Raw genomic sequence first — 27,016 nt, 5'->3', positions numbered from 1 at the left:
CACAAAGATAAACTCAAAATGGATGAAACACCTAAATATGAGACAGGAATCCATCAAAATCCTAGAGGAGAACACAGGCAGCAACCTCTGTGGCCTCAGCCACAGTAACTTCGTCCTAGACACATCTCCAGAGACAAGAGAAACAAAAGCAGATGAACTATTGCACATCATCAGGATAAATAGCTTTTGCACAGTGAGTGAAACAATCAACCAAACTAAAAGACAACTTACAAAATGGAATGGGAAATTATATCTGACATATCAGATAAAGGGCTCACATCCAAAGCCTAAGAACTTGAACTCAATACCCAAAAAATATAAAAAATCAAGTCAAGAAATGGGCAGAAGACATGAATAGACATTTCTCCAAAGAAAACACACAAATGGCCAACAGACACATGGAAAAAATGCTCAACATCACTCATCATCAGGGAAATACAAATCAAAACCACAATGAGATACCACCTCACACCAGTCAGAATGACTAGCATTAACAACTCAAGTAACAACAGATGTTGGCAAGGATGCAGAGAAAGTGGAACCTTCTTACACTGTTTGTGGGAATGCAAACTGGTGCAGCCACTCTGGAAAACAGTGTGGAGGTTCCTCAAATTTTAAAAATAGAACTACTCTAAGACCCAGCAATTGCACTACCAGGTATTTATCCAAAGGATACAAAACTAGTGATGTGAAGGTGTACATGCACCCTCTTGTTTGTAGCAGCAATGTCCACAGTAACCAAACTATGGAAAGAGCCCAGATGTCAATCAACAAATGAATGGATAGAGAAGATGTGGGATATTTATTCAATGGAATATTACTCAACCATCAAAAGGAATGAAATCTTGCCATTTGAATGATGCATTGAGGTATTATGGTATACATAATACCACAAATGGGTATTGTGTTAAGCAAAATAAGTCAGAGAAAGACAAATACCATATGATTTCACTCACATGTGGAATTTAAGAAACAAAACGGATGAACATCAGGGAAGGGAAGGAAAAATAAAGATAAAAACAAAGAGAGAGGCAAACTATAGGAGACTCTGAACTATAGGGAATAAACTGATGGTTGCTGGAGGGGTGAAGGGTGGGGGGATGGCATAATTGTGTGATGATCATTAAGGAGGGCACTTGATGTAATGAGCATGGATGTTATATGCAGTTGATGAATCACTAAATTCTATCTCTGAAACTAATACACTATAAGTTAATTGAATTTTTAAAAAAGTTAAAAATAGATCTACCCTATGATCCAGCAATTGCACTACTAGGCATTTACCCAAAGAATATGAAACCATGAATTCAAAGCAATACATGCACCCCTATGTTTATAGCAGCATATTTACAATGGCTGAGATATGAAGGCAGCTCATTTGTCCATACATTGATGAATGGGTAAAGAAGATGTGAGATCTCTCTATCTATATATAATGGAATATTATTCAGCCATGAAACAATGAAATATTGCCAATTGTAATGACATGGATCTACTATAGCGTATAATGCTAGTGAAATAAGTCACTCTGGGAAAGACAAGTACCATATGATTTCACTCACATGTAGTTTAAGAAACAAACAAACAAAAATAGCAAAGGAAGAAAAAAAACACAAATTAAGAAAAATACTTTTTTTTGGCATATTTTTTATTTAAATTCAATTAGCCAACATAAAGTACATACTTAGTTTCAGATGTAGAAATAGACTCTTGGGACGCTTGGGTGGCTCAGCAGTTGAGCGTCTGCCTTCAGCTCAGGGCGTGATCCCAGAGTCCTGGGATCAAGTCCTGTATCGGGTTCCCTGCATGGAGCCTGCTTCTTTCTCCTCCTGTGTCTCTGCCTCTCTCTGTGTATCTCTCTCATGAATAAATAAATAAAATCTTAAAAAAAAAAGAAACAGATTCTTAATTGTGGAGAACTGATGGCTACCAAAGGGGAGTGGAGGGTGGATGGGTTAAATAGGTGATGAGAATTAAGGAGTTCACTTATTGTGATGAGCACAGGATGATTTATGGAATTTTTGAGTTACTATATTATACATCCAAACCTAATATTACACTTTATACTAACTGGAATTAAAACAGAAACTTAAAAAAATAAGTAGTCATGCCAAAAATGTTTATTCTGTATATAACTCTCAAGTGTAGTGTTATCCAATAGAATATTCTACGATGGTGGAAATGTACTGTATTTGCACTGTCCAATACAGTAGGTACTAGCTACATGTGGCTACTGGGGACTTGAAATGAGGCCAGTGAGATGGAGGAACTGGATTTTTTTAAAAGATTTTATTTATTTATGAGAGACATAGAGAGAGAGGCAGAGACACAGGCAGAGGGAGAAGCAGGCTCCATGCAGGGAGCCCGATGTGGGACTTGATCCCAGGACTCCAGGATCACACCCTGGGCTGAAGGCAGACTGTAAGCCACTGAGCCACCCAGGGATCCCCAGGAACCAGATTTTTAAAGTCAATCTTCATAAAGCAATTTAATGTCAAATATTTATATGTGGCTAGTGGCTACCATTTTGGAAATGTAGCTCTAGGCTTCCAAGTTACAGGAAGTGGGAGATGGCAAAACATGTTAAATGACACCATGTGGAATTAGACTAATCCGCAGGGGGAAGTTTTCTAAGACACTGGAGTCTTCAGAAAGTCAGTGTCATAAAAAAAATTAAAAAAAAAAAACACAGGTAGGAATGAAGAGATGAACAAAACATACAGCATTCACCTGGGTTGGATCTTGATTTTAAAAAAAAACCAATAATACAATCTTAAAAGACAAATGCAACATAGTATTATAAAATCATTGCTAGTTTTCTCAGATATGATATTGAATTGTAATTATGTGTCAGGGTATTATTTTTAGAAGATGCATGATGAGTAAAGGGTCGTATGGTCTACAACTCACTTTAAATGATTCAGGAGATATATGAGTATGTATGCGTAAAGAGAGCTAGAGAAATCTAAAGCAGACACAACAATCTTTTTAATAGTCCGGGCATGCATGATATCTCTTCTAAAAGAGTAGAAAATGTACCTATTAAACTGACTGACTTACAAGATTTCCATGCAGAATCTTCAAGATGCTGTCTGGCTTCCTCTTACTCTTTAAAGTACAGGCATACTGCATTTTATTATACTTTGTGTTATTGCACTCTGCAGATATTGCATTTTTTACAAATTGTTTTATTTTATTTTATTTTTTTTATTTTTTACAAACTGAAGGTCATGTCAAGTTAGTCTATTGGCATGATTTTCCCAGCAGCATTTGCTCAGTATATATCTCTGTGTCATATTTTGGTAATTCTCAGAATGTTTCAAACTTTTAAATTATTATTATATTTGCTTTGGTGGCTTCTGATCAGGAATTGACCTGCTAAAAGCTGAAATGATGGCTAATATTTTTTAACAATAAAGTATTTTAATTAAGATACGTACATTATTTTTTCAAACATAAAGCTATTGCACAGTTAATAGACTTCAGTATAGTGTAATTATAATTTTAATTTGTATGCAACTGATGAATCACTGAGTTCTATCTCTGAAAGTAATAATATAGTGCAGGTTAACTAAATTGAATTTAAATTAGAACTTTTTAAGAAAGATTCTTTCTCCCTCTGCCCTCCCCCTCTCCCAGCTTGCATGCACACACGTTATCTCTCTCTAGGTGTAAAAAAAAAAAAAGGCACACACACAGCGTAAAACAAAGGTAAAGACAGAGGCAGAGATTGGAGTGATGAATCTGCAAGGCCAAGAGTGCCAAGGATGGCTGGCAACATGAAGACACTGGTACGTCAGATTTCTAGCCTCCGGAACTGTGAGAGAACAAATCTGTTGTTTTAAGCCACCCAGATTATGGAGGCTCTGGGAAATGAATACAGAAAGTAACTGAGGCCTCCTGCCAGCACAGCACCAAATTGCCAGTCAAGTGGGCGAGCCATCTTGGAAATGCTCCTCCAGCTTCAGGCGACATCTAACTGCAACCTCACGAGAGACCTAAGCCAGAATTGCTCAGTTAAGTTAATCTTGAATTTCTGTTCTATGGACATAAGTATAATACATTTTTTTGTTCTTTTAACCCACTAAATTTTGGGGTATCAGTAATACTGCAAAGATTTTGGGGGAAGGCCATACCTTTTTTTTTAAACATTCTATTTTATTTTTAAAGATTTATTTATTTATTCATTCAGAGAGAGCGAGAGAGAGGCAGAGACACAGGCAGAGGGAGAAGCAGGCTCCATGCAGGAGCCCGATGTGGGACTCAATCCCGGGTCTCCAGGATCATGCCCTGGGCAGAAGGCGGCACTAAACCGCTGCGCCACCAGGGCTACCCAAGGCCATACCTTTAAATGAATAAATAAATAAGTTCACTTATTTGATATATTTACTAAATTATGTGCTCTGGTCTAGAGCTTTGATGATGGTTTGGATGCTTGGCCCGAGTAAGCAACTGAAACTAGAGATGATCAGAAAGAGTGGTTTGGGAAAATGGCATTACTTAAATTGCTTTAAGAGTGGTTGAAAGACCGTAATTCCATTCCATTACTGTCTGTCCACTAGGCTTTAGCTATTGTGCTGTCTCTGTACTGCTCATATTAACGGGTTCTCTTCCTTCACTGCCCTCACCCCTCAGCAAGAATGGAAATTAGTTCCATTTTCATCCTTGACCTTGAAATGTCTGATGCTACTCCCATAAATTTGGGTCTGGTTGAACACTGAGCTGATCCTAAGCTGCCTCATAGCTAGTAAAATGTGGCTCAGAAGCCTCCACACAGACTTTTGTAAGGCCTGAATGGGGTAATTGAATGCAATGATGCTTATCAAGTGCTTCACACAGTGTCTGGCTCAATACGTGATCGATATTATTACTATACATTAGAAATAAAATGCACTCAAGTGATTAAACCCATTAAATGTATGAGAGCCTAGGAGAAAGGATGTGAAGAATCCCTATTGCTATACCCCTTGAGTGGGCCATTGGGAACATTACCAATGACTCAGAATGGGCTAGTTTAAAATTAAATACTACACCTCTTTGGAAGAGCTAGTCATATGTGGGATATGTGTGTGCTGAAGCTGCAGCATCTAGGGGGAGGAGCAAAAGCGCCCTGAAGAAAGATCTCGTGATTACCAGAAGCAAGGAAATGGGGCTGGAATGGAAAAGAATGATAAAAGCTACCTGGCTTACTTCTGGGGTAGCAGAGGCAACCCGTTCCATTATTACAAACTTCTTTCCTTATAGAATCACCCCTAATTCAGCTGTAAAGATGAAATTGATTTTACAAACATTTTTACTGTGTCAGCTGCTCTGCTCAGATTATTTAATTGCCCCCTAACAACCCCATAAGGAAATACTGAATGCAGCAAAGCCCAGACTAGAACCCAGAGTCTGACATTAGAGACTATTCCTATCGCAGTGCCTGTAAATGTTGATGAGCTACTGAATAAAATGTACCTCCATCTCCCCAAGGCGCCTTAATGTTACAGCTTCTCTCTGGGTGTGGAATGCAGGAATTTCAGGTGTCAGCATCCTGTGTATGGTTGACTAGTTTTCAAAGCGGGGGAGGTTGAGTGTGGAAGGAGGGTGGCTTGCTTTGAGCTGTCCTGCAGGCCCATTGCAGCTCCCATTTCCTTTCTCTTCCCACCTTCCCTACCCACCCAGCTTCTGCTCTTGTTGATCTTCAGGGTCTCTTCTTTCAGAAATGGCTAATATTTGTGATGGTAAAATGATTGAGAAACTCTGGTGTTTTGTAAACACTTGAAATTCTTCATTTATGAATTTTCCCATTTGACAAAAATAGCAGGCTTTCCATATGGGACAAAATCACAAAACTAAGATGTTAGCAAGACAATTGAAACCAGAGTGGCCTGGGGCATGCAGGGTAGGAAACAGCGCCCATCCTTCACTAGTCCCTGTTTGAACACAAGACAGTGATGCTGACAATTAAGTAGAGGGATGTTTAAATTCTGCTCAATTTGTGATGATTGTGGTCGCTGGGCAGTGCTTAGTATAGTTTAGAAAGAGTCCCAGGAAAATTATGGAGACAAAAACTATTGAGGGATCAAAACCACTGGGCCATTCCTGGCCCCTCAAGCCAGCCAGGGAATCTCAGGAAAGTGAAGCTGCAGGGTTGAGGGGCACACTTGGGCTCCCTCCCAAAGTCTACTGGAAAGCAGCCATGCCCTCTCTCCACCCCCAGTGTATTTTCACAAAGAGCATGAGATCAAGAGGGGAAGAAACAGCCACACATTTGGGGGAGCCGAAAAGCAAATGGATGAATGATTAAAGACTGAGCAGAGGAAGGCCAATGGGAGGAAGGAGGGGCAAAGTGAGCCCAGAGCCCCCAGTAAGGAGAGCAAGAGCCACCTGGCCAGTTACCCAGACCCCACTCAAGGCTTTGGGACTGACAGCTCCAGGCCCTCTGGATGGCAGTGAGGAGGTTGAGTCTAGTTGGTTTTGACCCCAGTCAGTTCTCTAGATGCCTCCTCCATCTACCCAGTGGCATCACAGCCTCCTCCCCAACCCTAGCACAAAGTTGGAAGCTTTTCTTTCTTTTTTTTTTAAATTTAATTTATTTATTTATGAGAGACACAGAGAGAGAGGCAGAGACACAGGCAGAGGGAGAAGCAGGCTCTGTGCAGGGAGCTTGAAGTGGGACTCCATCCTGGGTCTCCAGGATCAGGCCCTGGGCTGAAGAGGGCGCTAAACTGCTGAGCCACCTGGCTGCCCAGAAGCTTCTTTCCAAAAAAAAAAAAAAAAGTTCTGTCTTTGGCCCAGAGGACACTGGATCTAATTGAAGGTCGGACTATCTGATGAAGATAGCCACCCAGCTCACTGTCTCTACTTCCTTCTGCCACCTGCTGGCAGGAGGTGGGGTCATCTTAGCAGGGATTGAGGAATCCCAGAAACTGAACCCAGCAGTTCCCCGACTGAGAGGATGATGAGATCGTACCACATGGACCAGAATTTCCATCAGTTTCAGTCTCTTGTCATAACTCAGTAGTTTTGGAGTTGATGGGGTTAAGATGGCACAGTAGTAGGGAGACTCAGTGCTTGCTCTGTCCCTCAAACACAGCTGGATAAATATCAGATGATTCTGAACACCCAAGAAATCAAATCAGTCTGAGGACTGAGAGAACAAACTGCACAACTAGAGTGATAAAAGAGACCACATTGTGGAAAACAGGATATGAGGAGACTCATGATTTGGGGAAGAAAAGGATCATGGGTGCTGTAGTGGGGAGAGAGCCCTGATTACTTAGAGAGACCGAGATAGCAAGCACAGTGCACAGGGGATTGCACAAGAAAAATAATTCCCCAAAACCCTTGACTGGGAAAGTGAGGGGTTGATTATCACGCATTTTTGCCACCAGTGGAGCTCAAAGACTGAAGCTTTAGAAGTCTCTGCCACGGCCAGTGGTATTCCTACAGAGAAAGAGGGCAGAAGCCTGGGAGCAGACAGCATGGTCTCTGGATCCCCTGGGTCACACTGGAAGGATAGTTCCTTTCTTGGAGTGCATTTGGAGGTGTGGCACTGCCTCTCAAGAGATGAGAGTGGTGGGTGCTATTCATTAGCACAGGGGCAGAGTCACCTGCTGAGGGCAGCTAGCCTGGATGCCTGAGTTTTGCTATACTTTACTCTAAGCTCCAACCTCCTGTGTATTGGTATGACTACCCTTCTGGGACAAACTGGCACCAGTACCAGCATGGTGAGACCCCCCCCCCCACAGAGGATCACAAGTCCATGCTGCCCTGGGTCCCTAAAATTTGGAGTTTGGAAACTCAGCCTGTATGCCTGAGATAAGACACAAGTGCAGTGCACTGCCAGGCAGGTATGTGGCCCAGACAGAGGATGGGGTTAACGCAGGGATCTGAGGGATGCCTGGGACACATGAGCAGAGATTGCTTGCTCTTCTGTGAGAGCTTCCTGCATGGTGCAGGGTGCAAAATCCTCACTCCGAGGACAAGGGAGCAGGCTGGCACCATTTTTCTCCCCTGCCCATCAGCAGACAGACTTCAGTGAGTAGCACAGCACCCAGAGTGGAGGCTTGAGCCTCTTACACCAAGCCATGCCCCCTAAACTCTGCAAGAGCTTTGGTAATAGGGCAAGTGTGCTGAGAGCTAGAGCAGGAGTGGCCCCCAGCACAAACACCCTACATGCACCATGTCTACTGATCATAGGGGTGACCAGGTGGCTCAGTTGTTTAAGCATCTGACTCTTGATTTCAGCTCAAGACATGATCTCAGAGTTTTGAGATCAAGCCCTTCATCAGGCTCCATGCTCAGCAGGGAGTCTGCTTGAAAATCTCTCTCTCCCTCTCTCTCTTACCCACCACCTGCTCTCTCTCTCTCTCCAAGATAAATAAATACGTCTTCAAAAAGAAAAAGTCTACCAAGTGTAGACTGCTGCAAAGCTTCAGCTCTTGTGGAAATAGGCCCTGGCTTCTTTTAACAAGCAGACCACAGCACACCTAATTAAAACTTGGCACACACTGGACAAGGTCCAAACACTCCCCACTGCAGGCAAGGAGAAACTCTGCAGAGGACTAACCTGAGGGAAAGAGCAGTCAAAACACAGCAGAGTACACACAGCATATACTAGAAAGACTTCCTGAAGGCCCTAGACAGCGTATGACCTCTTTTAATATAACTTCCAGATGCAGGAAACATAACAGGCTTTCCTAACCCAGAGAAGCAGAGACTTACACAAAATGCTAAGATGGAAGAGTTCATCCCCAAAGAAAGAACAAGAGGTCATGGCCAGGGATCTAAATGAAACAAATACAAGTAAATATGCCTTATCCAGACTTTAAAACAAAAATCGTAAGGATTCTAGCTGGGCTTGAGAAAAGCATAGAGGACACCAGGGAATCCCTTATCATAGAGACAAAAGACCTAAAAACTAGTCAGGCCGAAATTTTAAAAAATGCTATAACTGAGATGCAAAATTGACTGGATGAAATAACCATGGGATGGAAAAAGCAGAGGAGTGTGTAAGTGATATAGAAGATAAAATTCTGGAAAATAATGAAGGTGAAAAGAAGAGGAAAAGAAAAATATTGGATCACAAGTGTAGGCTTAGGAAACTCAGTTACTCCATAAAGCATAATAATATTGGTATCATAGAAGTCCCTGAAGAAGAGAGGGAAAAGGGCGGGGAAAGGTTTATTTGAGCAAATTATAGCTGAAAACTTCCTAATCTGGGGAAGGACATAGACATCCAATCCAGGAAGCACAGAGAACTCCCATCAAAATCAACAAAAGCAGGCCAACACTAAGACACATCACAGTAAAATTTGCAAAAATACAAAGATAAGAAAAAAAAATCCTAAAAACAGCAAGGGAAAAGAAATCCCTAACTTACAAGGAAAGACAAAATAAGTTAGCAGCAGATCTATCCACAGAAACTTGGCAGGCCAGAAGAAAATGGCGTGACATATTCAACGTGTGGAAGGGGAAAATAGCAGCCAAGAATTCTCTATCCAGCAAGGCTGTTGTTCAGAATAAAGAGAGTTTCCCACACAAACAAAAATTAAGGAGTTCATGATCTACCACTAAACCAGACCTACAAGAATAATTAAAGTGGACTCTTTGAAAGATCAAAAGTGATAGAAAGAAAGAAACAGAAAATCTTCAGAAACAATGACTTTACAGATACTACAATGGCACTAAATTCATATCATATCTATCAATAATCGCTCCTACTGTAAATGGAGTAAATGTTCCAATCAAAAGGCATAGGGTGTCAGAATGGGTAGAAAAACAAGATCCATCTATATATATGCTGCTTTTGAGAGGGTCATTTTAGACCTAAAGACACCTGCAGATTGAAAGTGAGTGAATGGAGAAACATTTATCATGCTAGTGGGCATCAAAAGAAAGCCAGAGTAGCCATACCTATTATCAGGCAAACTAGATTTTAAACCAAACTAGATTTTATAACAAGAGGTGAAGAAGGGCACTATATCATAATAAAAGGGTCTAGCCATCCAGAAGATCTAACACTTGTAAATATTTATGCCCCCAACTTGGGAGCACCAAAATATATAAATCAGTTAATAACAAACATAGAGAAACTCATTGATAATAATACAGTAATAATAGGGGATTTGAACGCTCCACTCACAGCATGGAAAGATGATCAAGGCAGAAAACCAACAAGGACAAAAGTCCACACTCTTGTCCCACAGCCTGCATGTGTGCCACTGGGGGCCACTGTCCTTGCGGCTGTGGCCTCTTGCTCTATGTAAGCCTTCTCTCTGCGCCTGCTGGCCGGCAGGGAGCCGGTGAGCCTGGGTTCCCTGTGGGGCGAGGTGCTCACTGAGAATGTGGCGCCAGATGAAGGAAAGCAGTGCCTGGACCCAGGGCCTGGTCAAACTTGGCTTCCCAGGCAACCAGTTCCAACATCAGGAATGCCAGGAAGGAGGAGATCTTGAATTCCCTCGAGTACATCCCACCCCCACACAGGTGGTAGTTGGAGCCCACCTTTACACTTTTTGAGAAGTGTGAGGTGAACAGAGTGCACACACACCCCCTCTTCACCTCTCTCTGCCCCCAGTGAAAACACCACTGTGCTCATGACCCTCAAGTTCATCACTTGGTCTAGGATATGGCACAACAATGTTGCCTGGAATATTGAGAAGTTCCTGGTGGGCCCAAATGGTGTGCCTGTGAATGGATAAAGCCCCTGCTTTCCAACCATTAATACTGAGCCTGATGTCAAAGCCCTGCTGTCCCAGGGGCCCAGCTGTGCCTAAGCAACCTGCCTATTTCTTCTCCTTGGCAGTCACAGCACCACCCTCTGGGGATTTCACCCATGATAGTGTTTCCACGAAATCTGCTTGGAGGAATGCCCAATTTCCAAGAAAATCCCCTGAGATGAGAGCTTCTTGTCCATCCCAGTACCCTCTCCCCAAGCCAAGTTGTCTCACTAAAAACTGTTGGATGTCAGGAAAAAAAATAGAAAAGAAAAATCAACAAGGAAATGAGAGTTTTGAATGACACGCTGGCCCAGATGGACTTAACAGATATATTCAGAGCATTTCATCCTAAAGAAGCAGAATGCACATTCTTTTAGAGCGCACATGGAACATTCTCCAGGATAGATCACATGCTGGTCACAGGTCAGGTCTTAACCGGTACAAAAAGATTGAGATCATACAATCCATATTTTCAGACCACAACACTATGAAACTTGAGGTCAATGAAAAGAATAAATTCGGAAAGTCCACAAATACATGGAGGTTAAAATAACATCATACTAAAGAATGAATGGGTTAGCCAGGAAATAAAGAAGAGATTAAAAAAAAAATACATGGAAACTGGTATGCCTGGGTGGCTCAGAGGTTTAGTGCTACCTTCAGCCCAGGGCGTGATCCCGCAGTCCCAGGATCGAGTCCCATGTTGGGCTCCCTGCATGGAGCCTGCTTCTCCCTCAGTGTCTCTGCCTCTCTCTCTGTGTGTGTCTCTCATGAATAAATAAATAAAATCTTAAAAAAAAAACATGGAAACAAATGAAAATGAAAACACAATAGTCCAAAATGTAGCAAAAGCAGTTGTAAGAGGGAAGCATATAGCAATCCAGGCCTTCCTGAAGAAGCAAGAAAAGTATCAATCAAATACACGACCTACCCTGACACCTATAGGAGCTAGAAAGGGAGCAGCAAATGAAGCTTAAAGCCAGCAGAAGAAGGGAGATAATAAAGACTAGAGCAGAAATAAACTATATAGAAATAAAAAGAAAACAGAATAGATCAATAAAACTAGGAGTAGGTTCTTTGAAAAAATTAATAAAATTGGTAAAGTCCTAGGCAGACATAACAAAAGAGGGGGGGGGGAGAGAGAGAGAGAGAGAGAGAGAGAGAGAGAGAGAGAAAGGACCCAAATACTTAAAATCATGAATGAAAGAGGTAAGATCACAACCAACACCACAGAAATACAAACAATTATAAGGGAATATTATGCCAAGAAACTGGGCAATCTGGAAGAAATGGATAAAGTCCTAGAACATACAAACTACCAAAACTGAAACTGAAAGAAATAGAAAACTTTAACAGATCAGTCACCAGTAAAGAAATGGAATCAGCCATCAAAAACCTCCCAGAAAACAACTCTGGGCAGCTCTCTGCTGCATATAATCAGAGGACCCTAAAATTTGAAAGGTAAAAACGAAAGCCAACCAATAGAAAAAAGCAACTCAGCTCAACTAAATTAAAAAGCAGGCTGAATGTGGCAGGAGAAAAACTCCCAGGCCAAGGACCGGGGCTCACGAGCCTGTGGCCCTGGGGTGGGGGTGGGTGGGGGTGACACCGTCCTGGAGCCCTCACAGGCATCCTGACTCTGCACCCGAGGAACGGGGGACGATCAGCAGTGTATTTCCTGAAGTGTGGGGTGCCTCGGTCAGCAGCACTGGTGTCGCCCTGGGGCTTGTCAGCAAATTCTCGGACTCCACTCAGGCCTAGTGAATCAGGCACTAGCCCAGCTGATCTGTGTGTTAACCGGTCGGTCGCCTCGTGATTTCTGAGCACGTGGCTGTTTGGGAGCCACTGATGCCTGTGCCGCTCCCCTGGGGAATGTCCCCTTTTTCTTCCCTCGTCCCATCCCAACACTACTGCCTCCTCTATCGTCCCCTCGGCAGATGCCACCTCATTCCCTACTTCGCTGAGAAGACTGAAGAAGTCGGACGAGGACTTCCACAGCTGCCACCACCTGCCACCCACGCACCAGCACCTGTGCTCCCCGTGGCCAAGCTCCTGTCCACAGGTACTGCGCTCAGGCACTCCCACCTCGTCCACCTCCTAAGGACATCACTCCAGTGCTGCCCCCGGTCTGTCCAGGGGCACTTTAAAAAAAAAAATCTACTCAATTATTCATACTCATCCACTCACAAAAATGCTATTATTTTTCTGAACTTAAAAGTTTTTTCTTGATCTTATTTCTCTAACCAACTATGGCCCCATTTCTTTCTTTTACAACAAAACTTCTTATTTATCTTAATTTTATTTATGAGAGAGAGAGAGAGAGAGAGAGAGAGAAAGAATGAGCCCAAGCAGGGGGGAGAGGGAGAAGCAGGCACCCCGCTGAGCAGGAAGCCCAACACAGGGCTCGACCCCAGGACCCTGAGATCATGACCTGAGCTGAAGGCAGACACTTGACCGACTGAGCCACCCAGGCACCCCTACAATAAAACTTCTTCAAAGTACTGTCTACACCGCTGACAAATTCACCAGTGACCTCTAACTAACGAGTTGCCTTGTTCCTTCTCCCCCTCCCCCCTCCCTGTTCCCCACAGCTGATACAGAATTTGAGAACTTCCTCTGTGAAGAAATGGTTTGAAAGGCCAGCCTATCCCTTCTGGGGACTGTGGGGAGTATTTACTTGGTTATGACGTGTGATGGCATTGCTCAGGACACGTTTTATTCTCTTATGGGCAATACTTTAAAGACTGGTGTGAACTCCCCATTGACATGTGATGGGCACTGCTCTGGTGGATGATCCTGTGAAGGCCACCACGGCCGACCGGGGACAGAACGGAAAGATCTCTGTGGGTCACTGAACAAAGAATAGGCCAGAGAAGTGGAAGACCCAATCTCTCTCAACTCTCAGAGTTTTTTTGTAGGCCTGAGATTGTGGCTTGGTTACTCCTTGCTCCTATGGTACCTCCTCCCCTTGGAAGACCTTGGGGCAGGGAGGTGTGCACTGCACGCGCACGCACACACACGGACACACACGCACACACGCACGCACGCGCATAGGTGGCCGGAAGCTCCAGGCTGCCAGGGGCAGCAGTGACACTGCATTGTCATGAAGCGCGGGATTCTGGAGCTGCACAGACCTGGGTTTCATTCCACTACCTCGGGGAGTGAGCCTGTTTCCTCGTGTAAAGCTACTACAGCTTCCTTCCCCCCGCCCCCCAGAGCACTTACATGTGACCACATTCTCAACTTAGCTCATTTTAACCCTCCCACCAACCAAATGAAGCTATCCTGATTATTGTCCTGATTTCCTGGGGAAAAAACACAAGAAACAACCTTGAGGCTCAGGAAATTTGTCTGAGTTCACACAAGTGATTGAATCAGAGGTAAACACAGGCGTTCAGGTTCGTAACCTCCACTACCTAAGCCCCTTGATGGTGGGGCTCGGCCTCTTCTTCACGCCAGAGGGCGCCACACTGCAAGGCTGGGTGGGCACTTACCTGGAAGCTTCACCCGGGAGGCTTACTGCCCCCGCCCCACCATTCAGAGGAGCTCTGTGGTGTCCCGCAAAGGGGGGGCCTCCTGTGCATCTGACCGCTCAAGGCTACTCACTCCCGACAGGTGTTCAGCAAGCAGGACTGTGAACTCAGAGGACTGTGCCCACGAGCGTCCGTCAGGTCACTCTCAGCACCTGGCACAATGCCTGGCACCCTGTAGGTGTGCGACAAACCTGTGCTGAACGAAGGATTCAAGCCTCCCATCTCCAAGTAGCGTTTGTGTACAGATCCCCAGCCCTCTGGGATCACTGCTGCTTCCAGTGACCTGACTCCGGGGAGTCAGTCTTGGTGAAACGGGGCCTCGAAGGAGCCTGCAACCTTGCTCTGATCGGGAAGGGCAATGATGCGACACTGACTTCCGGGGCCATGGGCCAGATGACTAGCAGGCTGATGGGCATCAGGAGGGGACAGTGATTTTGAATATTGACATCTGCTCTCCTTAAGTCAACATGCTATGGAAAAATTGAGACCTGCGGGTGGCATCTTCCACTGTGATTGGGGTTATCCGATGCCCTTGCCGGGCCAATCTTCCACAGCGTCCGTGTTTCGAAGCCCAGCTTGCAGACATGCTTTACTCCAGAACCTGAGTTCTCACCCTTTGGAGTCCAAGACCACGTCGAAGCTCTGAAGAAACTAGGAACCCTCTCTCCAGGTAAATATTCATAGGCAGATGCATATAAACCGTCACACACAATCCAGTGGGCTCCTGGCTCCCCCAAACTACCGTGGCCCCATCCCCACGGCAACCCAGCTGCAGGCTGGACTTGAGGCCCATGAAAGGGCCCCTCCAAACTGCAGCAGAGCCGGGGATGGAGGAAGGGCCGTCTGTCAAAACGTTTAGGGAACCTGACTCAGGTCAGATCACTGCTTTTGTGAATTCGGCAAATGAAGAAATAGATGCTAACAGCAGTACAGTTACACGGAGACCCCCCCACACCCCCGGCCTGGAGGTGGAGGGCAGGAGGCCGGAGCTGAGGACAGGACAGAGAAAGGGGCCCTGCTGCTCCTGTCCTCGTCACGTGCTGCTGCTCAAGGGCTCGCCCAGGTTTCAGTTCTTACTTTCGGGGGGCGGGGGGCACCTAGGGGAGGGGTAGTGGGTGCAAGGCGGAGTAGGACCACTGGCGAGAACTGTCTGGGTCTGTCCTCCATCCCAGCGCTAACCCTGGGCCAGGCTGTCCGCCTTCCCACAGCGCTGTGTGCCACCTCCAGCGGCGTGGTCGCCACGTGTCACCAGAAGGCCCATACTCTGCACCAGCTGAGCCTGTGCTGCTCTTACCATCACTGTCCAGCTTTCAGGGAGCCTTGGGGTTCACAGGGGCCGCACGTGCAGAGACCTTCAGTTACGGTTCCACTGAACGATCAGGACGTCGTAAGGACGGCAGCTGCCCTGTGTTTAAGTGGAGAATGAAATCTTCGCAACCGTGACGGATGCCCCTGGACAAACCTCACTCACATGCGCACAGAGGTGAGAACAAACGAGGAGCCCGCAAGTCATCATCGCAAAACTCTTTACTAACAAGACCAAAGAACCCCACACACTTTTTTGTGGCCATCGGCCTTTTTTTTTTCTTTCAAATTTTAAAATGGGATTGTGCATACATTTATTTTTAAAATTAAGACACATTTTGGAGGTCACAGACAAGTCAAGGGATCATCACTGTGAGAGGTTTCGAGATCTGAATTCCAAACACTTAGAACCGTGAGCCTAGCCGTCTGCTCCTTGAAGGGGCTGCCGTTTTCTGCCCTGCCTTCGGGGACAGACGCTGGGCCTGTCCTGCCGCAGCCACGGGGCAGGCGCTAGGAAGCGGGCCTTGGCACATTCGTCAGAAGGAGGCCTAACGCTTACTTGTCATACGTGGTGAGAGGCTCAGGGAAGTGGGTCACCTGCTGTTTCCGGTCTGGAGACACGTGTCCAGGATCAGGGCTTCCGCGCTCCGGGTGGGGCAGGTTGTACGGGGTGCGTCGGGGCGCACCCCATGTAGTCCCACCGGCTTCCCCTACGGAAGGAATGAGGTTGGGGCAAAGCTCTCAGCTGCAGCCCCAAGGCAGGCAAGGCCTTGGAGGTGGGCTGGCGTGTGTGCGTGGTTTGGGTGAGGCAGGTGCGGAGGGAGGGAGCAGTGCTGTTTGGCTGGGCCCTGGGGTCGGGTGAGCACTCCTGCCTGACAGCCCCCCTCAACACATTCAGGACGACGGGGGTGGGCTGCCCGAGAAGCACAGGAGCAGGTGCCGGGGCAGGCTAACAGGTGACCATGAGCGTTTATGCTCTGGAAGCCATCAGCCTACCTTGAGAGAAGGCAATCATCTTAGGAACAGTGTCTGGGGGCTGCCTGGGGGCCCAGCGGTTGAGCGGCTGCCTTTGCCCAGGGCATGATCCCGGGAGCCCAAGACTGGGTCCCGCATCGGGCTCCCTGCAGGGAGCCCGCGTCTCTGCCTCTTTCTTTGTGGGTCTCTCATGAATAAATAAAATCCTTAAAAAATAAAAAAACAAAAACAAAAACCCCAGTGTCTGCAATGAAGGGATCGTGAGGCATCATTTAGAGATGGAAGGTCACATGTTAGGGTGCCGGCCCCACAGACAGGGCTCAGCAGCAGCCTACGGATTGCATACGCGTGAGAAGATTTGTCTTTTACATCGATTTTCTTGCTCCTTTATGAAAGGAGTGGAAACAAGGGCTGACACATGATTAGACTGTCCCTCCTAGACAGGGACCACACTGCCAGAGAAGCCTGTCTGGGCTCCTAGGACCCATGCCTTAGCTCCCAAGAGGAAAAGCACATGGAAAGTCCTAGGCCACTTGTATCGTGATGACAAAATTTTCTAAAAAGTGAAATCCCCATGAGGGTGTGCTTACCCAAATTAATGTCCATCTTTTTACATAAAACATGTCAGACCCACAACTTTCTGGGTTCACGTTTTCCCTATGTATAAATGCAGACTAATCCCGTTTTGGCTTAATAGGTTTCAACAAACGTGAGATTTCAATCACCCAAAAGTAGACCAAAAAAACGACTGTATTCCTCCCAAATTTATAGTGTGATAACTCAGGAAACTTTGCAGTATGTTTAATTGTAGGGACGTGGGAACAGTTGACTATCTGCTTATCGCCATCTGGAATTGAATCCACTGAACTTATAATAAGTTATGATGTTGATAAAATTGAGGTGCTGTCCATTTTAATACCATAAACCAAATGTAGAATTCCAATGCTTCATCACTGCTGCTTGACTTACAATGTGGCCAGGAAAGGGCTTCCCTTGAACGTTCTCTGCCACCAAGCCCACTGCCCAGGGCGCTGGGACCGAAGGAGCCCTGGGAGCCCCACACAGGGGCCCGACACTTGTGCGAAGGACAGGGAGCCCCGGGAGAGCTGCCCTGCATGCCTGGTGGTCTCTTAAAAACACTAAGGGTGAACACAAGACACAAAGTGGGAGCGTTCAACTACCCTGTGCAACGGCCCAACCCGCACCCCCAGCCATTCCAGCAAAAGCCCTCTTATCTGTTCTGTTTCTTTTCAGCTTTTGGAACGGTCTCTGCCTTGTGCTTGTCTGAACGGTACTCACAGGAGCGCTGACAAAGTATCACCAGGACATCACCTTCGAGAAGCTTTCTGACAGGTAAGAGAGACACCATCTGACTAGTCGCTGCCAATACACAAGACACCTCACTTTAGGTATTATGTACAGAGAAGGGGTTGCCGCCGTGCTCTCGCGTACGGCCAGCTCAGGGCTCACGGCAAGAGCAGGGCTTTCTGTTTGGAACAACTTACACCTACAGACAACAAACACCAAGAAACATGCAAATGCTGCGGAAGGCTGGGTGTGAAGAATTCGTATTTTACACCAGTGAGGGGACACTGCTACAAAACGTTGATGGGATGGTTTCTGTCGTCCATGCTCGAACACGAGGGTCTCTGCAACACAGGGGCCCGGGAAGGTGTGTGCTTCTCCTTTTTCCTTCTTCAGGATTCACAGTTGGTTCTGTGTCAGGCACTGAGCAATCTGGCTTCTGGTCCGAACAGGTGTCTTAGGGGGGGTCACTTTATATCTTTCTGTCCCTCTGTGGAGGAGCAAGTTCAAAGGCCGGGAACCGTGAGGTCTCTGGTGCCAGGATGTCGGAGAGAAAGTGAATGGCACCGGCCATGCCTGCAACGTAAATGTGGATCCTCTTACTAAAGGGCACACAAGGATGGTCGGAAACACACTGACCTTCAATCATTCCTGTACCAGGGGCTGTGACGCTGATGGAAAAGGTGCTGAGGACTTTACGAATGACTTCATAAAAAAAAAAAAAAAAACAAACAGAAAATGGAACGAAGAAATTCTGATATTAGCACCCAGCAGATAACAGTAAATTTTCTTCCCTGTCTTATTTTTTTAAAAAAATCTGGGCTTTAATCTCCTAACAGAATGGCTCCCTAAATAGTTATGGGTGCTGCTATCCCTATTTCAACAAGAAACCTTCCTTTCTCAAAGCTTTATTCTTAGTCCACACAAAAGGCTGCATTTTGTATCTTCTTTAGATTTTAAGAATGCTACTTTAATTTTTGAGAAAGTTTGAGTTTTCATTCCAGTGTAGTTAACATACACCGTTAGCTCCAGGTACAATTCAGTGATGTGACACTTCATACATTACTCAGCGCTTGTCAAGTGGACCCTTCATCCCCAGCACCTGTTTCCCCCGCTCCTGCCCCTCCCTCTGGTGACCAGCATGTGTTCTCTATAGTTAAGAGTCTGTTTCTTGGTTTTTCTTTTTTCCCTTTGTTTTTTTTTCTGTTTCTTAAATTCCACATAGGAGTGAAATCACATGGTGTCTTTCTCTGACTGACTTACTCTGCTTCAGCAGAATTCACTTAGCTCCATCTATGTTGTTACAAATGTTAAGATTTCATTCTTTTTATGGTTGAATAGTATTCGATTATTCACACACACACACGAATGCTACTTTAAAATAAACTTTGTTTTTGGGGCGCCTGGGTGGATCAATAGGTTAAGCATCTGACTTCAGCTCAGGTCATGGTCTCAGAGTCCAGGGATCAAGCCCTGTGTTGAGCTGTGTTCAGTGGGGACTCTGCTTGTCTCTGCCCCTCCTCCTGCTCATGTGCTCATTCTCTCTCAAATAAATAAAATCTTAAAAAAAAAAAAAAAAGAAAATGAACTTTGTTTTCATCAAATCCCCATCTCAGGTCACTGCAGTCTGCATTAAGATCGGGCTTTAGAAACTGACCTACAGGAGGGTGGGCGAGGAAGCCTGTGAGCTGGCTCCAGCCTGCAGGCCTCTCATCTCCCTTTTCAATCAGAACAATTCTTCCCTTACTGGATTTTTGTTTATACTTTTTCTTTTCTTTTCTTTTTTTAAAAAAACCCTTGAAAAAAAAATTTTTAAGACTTAATTTATTCATGAGAGACACAGAGAGAGAAGGCAGAGACACACAGGCAGAGAGAGAAACGGGCTCCATGCAGGGAGCCCGATGTGGGACTCGATCCTGGGTCTCATGATCATGCGCTGGGCTGAAGGTGGCACTAAACTGCTGAGCCACCCGGGCTGCCCTATACTTTTTCTTTTGATGTAAAATTTACATGCAATGAGACACACAAGTCTTCAGGGGACTCCTCTGAGTTTTGACAAATACATACACTTGTGTAAAACAAACTCCTCTCAAGAGATAGGGAATATTTCCATCACCTCCCCCCAGAAGTTCCTGTGTGTTCCTCTGTAGCCTGCCTCCACCGCCATCCCCAGCAAGGATTAGTTTGGCTTGTTTCAGAATGTCCTTCGAATGGAACCCCATGATACACAGCCTGTTGTGTCTGGCTTCTTCCCTCAAAGATTTTGCAATTCATTCATATTTTGTGTGTGTCACTAGCTGTTTTCCTATATTTTGGTTGTTCCCAAAGTTCCCTATAACTTTTTGTTTGAAGAAAAGGTTCTAGTAGCTTAAGAAATCTGAAAACCACTGACTCATTAGAACCTATTAGAAATAGACAATGACTCATGACACCCTAGAGTGGTCTATGCTGAAATGACCTTTGTTTTCTTCTTTTGGTGGGGTGGAGCACGCATCCTCCACGAAAAGATTTAGAAATATTTGAAGGGCACTAACAGGTCCACAATATAGGTAAGGCAGAGAGACTCCATATAAGTTTCAGCAATAAACTACCTCGTTCACAGTTATTTTACAGTTGTGAAGTTATTACTCAAGTAAGAGCAGACGTAATTGACCCAGTGCCGAGAGACACAGAAGGACCAAATTCACTCAGGCAGAGAGTTAAACCTGGTGTTTTCTGCTCACTCTTACCTTCAAAGAGAGAATAGGGTCTGTCAGGAATGCGGCACCCGTGTGCTCCATATTCTAGACACCACTCTGCAAACTAAGAAGAAACATATTTAAGAGCAGAGATTTCACCTGGTGAAGAGGCAACAACGAATTCACCAAGAACCCAAGGAAGAAGATTCCTGAGCACCAGAGAGGGATCAACATGGCAAAGACAGGCCAGGGGTATGGCTGTGCCAAGAGACACAGGGGAGACCACAGAGGTGGGAAAAACAGATTAAGAGGAGAGAAGCTGTATTTTTGGATTTTGTGCATGCTCTGGAGTATTCAAAAGTTGGCTGGATAAAGACTCCTTACTTTGCAAGCTCGGTAGAGATACTTTTTATCCTGCGTGAGATGGTACAGGGACAGGAAAGAATAGCCATTCCCAGCTGTTCCGTGGCAGATCCCATAGCCCTTCCGAAGCAAACCTCGCTGCCAAATGACATCGCTACACTCCATGGCATCTTTCAAGTATTTCTCCTCCTTAAAGACCTGGGCAATGAAAAGCAAAGCAGTGTTAAAAAGAGGTTTTTAGGGACTTCAGGGACACCTGGGTGGCTCAGTGGATGAGCATCTGCCTTTGGCTCAGGGTGTGATCCCAGAGTCCCGGGATCGAGTCCCTGCATGGAGCCTGCTTCTCCCTCTGCCTATGTCTTTGCCTCTCTCTGTGTCTCATGAAAAAATACAATCTTTTTTTTTTTTTTTTTTTAAAAAAAAAGAGGTTTTCAGTGATGAGTTAGCAAATAGTTTCCCTTTCTGGTGAGTAAATGATACAACATTAAGAAACCTGAAATAGTTCCGGGGGTAAAACAAAAACTACCAGCAACACCACAGTACAGCACCTTACAATCTGCCCATCTCTTCTCCTTGTCCTCTTTGTTCAAGGTTTTGCAAGAGCAATTCTAAAATTCAGTTAAAAAATTAAAACAAGGGCGCCTGGGTGGCTCAGTCAGTTGAATGTCTGCCTTCGGCTCAGGTCATGATCTGGGGCCTGGGGTCAAGCCCCACATCAGGCTCCCCGCCCAGGGGAGAATCTGCTTCTCCTTCTGCCTACTGCTCTGCCTGCTTGTGCGCTCTTGTTCTCTCTTTCTCTGTCAAATAAAAAAATAAAATCTTAAAAAAAAAAATGAAAACAAAAGCTACCAGAAACTCTTTGGTTAAGATGTTACATCACAAATAACCATTCTGTGCTTCCTAGAGCAATATAACCTGTAGTGCTAAAACCTCTGCTTCTGGTCAACTTCTGAAGTCAACTGAGGGATTGATGATTCCGCAATATCCTGTCACCTAGGTCAAGAATCCTCCATATCCTGGGGCAGCCACATTATCAGTAAGACCCTGAGGGCCTGGCACTCTCCGGGTTGGGAGTTGTGTCATAATCCATCCCAGGGAAACCTGCACGCCGCCTCCTGCAGTTCCTGGAGCAGACTTGCTGGGCTGCAGGACTCACTGGCACTGCCTCCACTCAGTGCTTTACATGCAGAGACACAAATGAGCTCAGTGAAGACAACTACCTGGCAGGAGGAAGCGGCTTTCGCCTCCTCAAATTCCCTTTTAAATTTTCTTCTCTTTCTCCTCACATTTCATTTATTCTGTGTCTCTAGTCCTTCCTTCAGAATCTATCAGTAATCTCTACTTGCTTCCCTCATTCCATGCTAGTGTAAGTCAGTTTTGGACAATGAATTTGAGGCAAAAAGGTCACCAGAGATGATCTCCTTGGGGGTAACAAACAGGATTCATCTACCTGTGACTGATTAGTAGTGGCCAAAAAAAGAAAAAAAAAGGGATGAACTATGTGAATCAGTGTCTGCAGAGGGCAGGAGAAGGGGAAAGAGAGAGACATTTGCGTTTTACCCACTATTCCTGATGCAGAATCTATTCACCAGGGTGGGAAGCAACACTCTTAACTCATGAAAGCAACTGAGATGGGGACTCTGGGGTCAGAGCACCTGAGATTGAATCTCAGCTCTGTCACCTTTTAACTATGTGACCTGGCCCTGGACAAGTCGCTCAAGCTCTTATATCTCAGTGTTCTCAACTATAAGAGGATACTACTAGTTCTTCATCTCAGTGGCTTGTTATGAGTATTGATGACATCAAATCAATCAAATGGGGGAAAATAAAAATCTTTTCAATAAACAATGTAGGAACAATCAGATATCCTGATTAAAAAAAAAGAATCTCTCTTCTTACCTCACATATACCAACCTAATATATAAAATATACATATAATATACAAAACTTATTCAGAGTTCTGAATCTAAAACCATGCAGTGTGAAGAATATTAACTGTATAACCTGGGAGTGAGTAAAATTTTGTGACATATAAAGGGAAATCTCATTAAGATGGAGGTGGGAGGTTAGAAGGGAAAGCCCACCACTCTAGTCAATTCCAGAAAGACTTGTCAATTATAGACCCCAAGAGAAGAGGAAACAGAACAGAATTACCGATTATAGGCTCCAATAGGGAAAAAGGCCCACTGCATCTCCTACTAGTCGATTTGACTACCCCCTGCAACTCTGCCAATGAGAAACTGTCATGACCCTGAACTTTTTTCCAATGGACTTACATTCAAAACAATCTCTCCCCCCTTCCTCCTTCTCCATAAAATAAGGTTCGTCTCCTTTGTTTGTTGGATTTGCCTATGGTTTTGTCATAGTTTGTTTATCCCAAAATGTACTTCTCTGCTATTCTCGAAGAAAACTGTTTTGCTGGTAAAATAACTGGCTGTTTTATTATTTAGGCTAACAGCTTCTTAGACAAGATACTGAAAGAAATTACCATTAAAAACTTGATAAAACATAGACTTTATCAGAATTAAGAACTCTACCCATCGGAAGATACCATAAAGATTATAATTTGCCAAAACATATATGCAAAACAGATACCTCACAACTTAATAATAAAAAGATAAAAGAATAAAACAACATGGGTAAAAGAAATGAACAAACGTTCAACAAAGGAAGACATATAAATGACCCATGAACAGAAGCAAAATTGCTACCCATTAAAAACTACAATGAAATATCCACCAGAATAAAGTTAAAAAGCCTTTCAGTATCAAGTGCTGTCAAAGATATGAACTCTCTTACATTGCGGATAGAATGTAAAAGGTACAACAACTGTTACTCTTTAAAAAGTAAAAGCAGTTTCTTACAGTTAGTCTCTGATCCAGCAATTCCACTCCTAGATTTTGGCCCAAAAGAAATGAAAATGCACGTCTACAAAAAGACCTGTACAAGAATGTTCATAGCAGCTTATTCGTAAGAGTAAAAAATGAGAAACAACTGGAAAACAAATTGCTAGAGTGTGGTAGATTTATATAAAAGTGATGCTTAAACTTATTAGGAAGGCATCAAATCTGGAGGAAGAGGGGAAGAAAGCATAATTTGAAAGAATCTCTCCAGCTGATCCTGATATGCACTCCTAGAAAGACAGTCCATGCTTCAAATAATCAACTTACAAATGAGCTTTGGGAACACAGTTTATATGAAAACGTTTTCTGACATATGGTGAACGGCTAACCATCAGGGAGCATTTCTAATACAGCTCTCCTCTGGGGTTTTCAGCTTGGGCGTGTAGGTACAGGCGTGGGGAAGGCATGGTGGCTTCAGACATTAGCACAGAATCAAAAGATTACATCAGTAGCACTGTGGTTTGTCCGACATGGTTCTCCTGGGCAAGTAGGTTTGTAAATACCTTCCCAAACACAATTTTCACTTGACCAATGTTAGCATTTGTTTATAGTGCCTGAAGCCACAAAACCTGCTAATGCCAGAGGGCCCATAGTGTGCAGTTAGAAGAAGGTAGAATTTGTTATCATTACCTGTAGTTTACTGTCAGATAATCAAGAACTGCTCAGCAAAATAGCTTCCAGCCATACGGTCCGCAATGGACCTTGTTAGAAAATCATTTGCAATTGATAAAAGTCCTAAAATAGCATAGACTATTATTAAAACCTTGACATTTTTTCAAGGATCATTTAAAATCCCATATAATATTAAATGAACAAATAATATATGTTCGTACAAAGTAGAGTACACCTAACTACACGAATGATTAGCTATAGGAAGGGAAAACAAATTAAGTGAACCTAGACTCAATTTGCAGTTTTCTTTGTGAAGGATATTAGCATTCTTCCAAATACCTGAAAACCTATGCTTTCATAAAGATTCTTGAAGTACTCATGAGTTCACATGCCAGCAAGAGAAACTGTTGAAAACTTACTACATAAAATGTAAGTACTTTGTAATTCTGAGAGAGCTTCAATGAATGCAGATGCTTGTAATTTGAGTTAACAATACCCTGAGAGTTGGGACGCCTGGATGGCTCAGTGGTTGAGTGTCTGCCTTGAGCTCAGGGCGTGATCCCGGGGTCCTGGGATGGAGTCCTGCATTGGGCTCCTTGCAGGGAGCCTGCTTCTACCTCTGCCTGTGTCCCTGCCTCTTTCTGTGTCTCTCATGAATAAATAAAATCTTTAAACAAACAAACATAAAAAACCTCAATAACTTGAGAGAAAATGGAGCCTTGAGCTGTGTTTCTCTAGCTTTGCATTTCCACCTCTCCACCCACCAACCCTGCTCTGTTTCTGCCCGCACCAACCCTCTGCCTTGGTCAAACACGAATCTCACACTTCACTCACACCTCTGATTGTAAAACTATGCCATATATGCCCTTTCATTTTTTTTTTAAAGACTTTATTCATTCATTCATGAGAGACACAGAGAGAGAGGCAGAGACACAGGCAGAGGGAGAAGCCGGCTCCATGCAGGGAGCCCGATGTGGGACTCGATCCCAGGGCCTCAGGATCATGCCCCGGGCTGAAGGCAGGCACCAAACCACTGAGCCACCCAGGGATCCCCCATATATGCCTTTCCAAATTAAAATTGATGCCTTCTGCCCCCAGGGATTCTGGTGTTCCTTGCCTTCCTCATGTTTGAGAATCTGGATGTAAATGGACAGAACTGAGCTTTACTGGTCTTAGTATGTCTTTGTTCCATGCTTTCTAGGAGAGAACTTTCTGTTTTGGAGTGAACAGAGCAGGGACAGAGGTTCAAATGATATTCTGAGCCAAAGCTGGACAGGCAGCAGCTGGTCTGAGACATCTGTGGCATTGCTAATAGCAGAGCTCTGCTATGTTTGCTCCCGGCCTGACTAGCAGTGGTAGAAACAGATGGCAGTGCAGGTCAGCAGGCTAGTAGAAATGGACCTCCTTACACTGATGGCCCCACTGGAAGCCCCGGCTCCTGATTACCTGCTTACCACTGGCTCAGGGGTAGGGGTGGGGGAGACCCTCAGAAGGCAAGACTATTAGTCATGCAGGGTGCCTCCTTGTATTGCTTATCCTCTTCAGTGTGAAAGACAAAAATGAATCTGACAAAAGTTTTTACTTTTTATCAGTTATACAATCTTTTTTGAGTATCAAAGGGTCCTTTTTTGTCAACAGTACATTCCTATTATGGTTGGATATTTATGATATTATAGATTTATCTCTGTCGCTGAAATTACAACAATCACTCTAAAGCCTCTAAAAAGGGAGGCAGCAATTTGAACAGAATTCTCTTAATTTAAAAACTTAGGTGCTGTTAGGATGAATCATAAAGTTCTTCTGATTTGCAAAGAGTTTATTTCACTGTGTTTTGTTCTAACCGAATATCATAACTTTCTGAGTTATTTTCTTAAATGCTCATGCCTTTTATATTTGAATACTTTAGGTGTTACTGTTGTGGGGGGGGGGTGTGAAAAATTCTAAGAAATTAGCCTAAATCATGAGTGGTAATTCCCCACAATTTTTCTAAATAATTTATTATGGTTAGTCACAAAGGGAAAATAAAATTGATTCAGAAACTTTTGTTATTTCCAAGTAGAAATATGAATTCTGCTTCATTAATTCTGTCTATTTCTACAAAACAAAGAGACTTTGCCAAGACACTAATCATTCATTGTGGTTACTGTTAGGTACTACTGGGCAGAGGACTTGAAAAGACATTCTTGCAAAGAAGACCTACATACAGATGGCTAACAGGCAATGAGAAGACATTCAACGTCACTAATCACCAAGGAAATACAAATCAAAACTATAATGAAGTATCATCTCACACCTGTCAGAATGGCTAAACTCAGAAAGACAAGAAATCATAAGTGTTGGAGAGGATATGGAAAAAAGAAACCCTTGTGCATGATTGATGGGAACGTAAATTGGTTCAGCCACTGTGGAAAACAGTATGGAGGTTCCTCAAAAATTTAAAAATAGAGATAAGCATGTGGTCCAATAATTCCACTACTGGGTATTGACCCAAAGACAACATAAACACTAATTCAAAAGGATATATGCACCTCTGTTTACTGCAGCATTATTTATAATAGCTGAGATATGGAAGCAACTTAAATTTCCATTGACAGATGAATGGATAAGATGTGGTGTGTGTGTTTATATATATATATATA

General features: G+C 44.2%; 1 protein-coding gene across 1 annotated transcript in view; it reads right to left on the bottom strand.

Annotated features, from left to right (window-relative positions):
* Window positions 1-15,748: 15,748 nt before the first annotated feature.
* LANCL2 (LanC like glutathione S-transferase 2) overlaps window positions 15,749-27,016 on the bottom strand; it is a 49,450-nt gene continuing 38,182 nt past the window's right edge. The window contains exons 7-9 of the mRNA XM_055301266.1: window positions 20,884-21,060; window positions 20,551-20,623; window positions 15,749-18,397 (exon numbers count right to left, since the gene is read on the bottom strand). Coding sequence (XP_055157241.1) covers window positions 18,294-18,397; window positions 20,551-20,623; window positions 20,884-21,060 — 354 coding nt within the window. The 3' untranslated portion in view covers window positions 15,749-18,293. The remainder of the gene's footprint in view (window positions 18,398-20,550; window positions 20,624-20,883; window positions 21,061-27,016) is intronic.

Source organism: Nyctereutes procyonoides, unplaced genomic scaffold (assembly GCF_905146905.1).
Source record: "Nyctereutes procyonoides isolate TBG_1078 unplaced genomic scaffold, NYPRO_anot_genome, whole genome shotgun sequence".
In the NCBI taxonomy this organism is placed as follows: domain Eukaryota; kingdom Metazoa; phylum Chordata; class Mammalia; order Carnivora; family Canidae; genus Nyctereutes; species Nyctereutes procyonoides.
The sequence above is the reverse complement of the archived record's forward strand: the minus strand, read 5'-3'. Positions and strand labels throughout refer to the sequence as shown.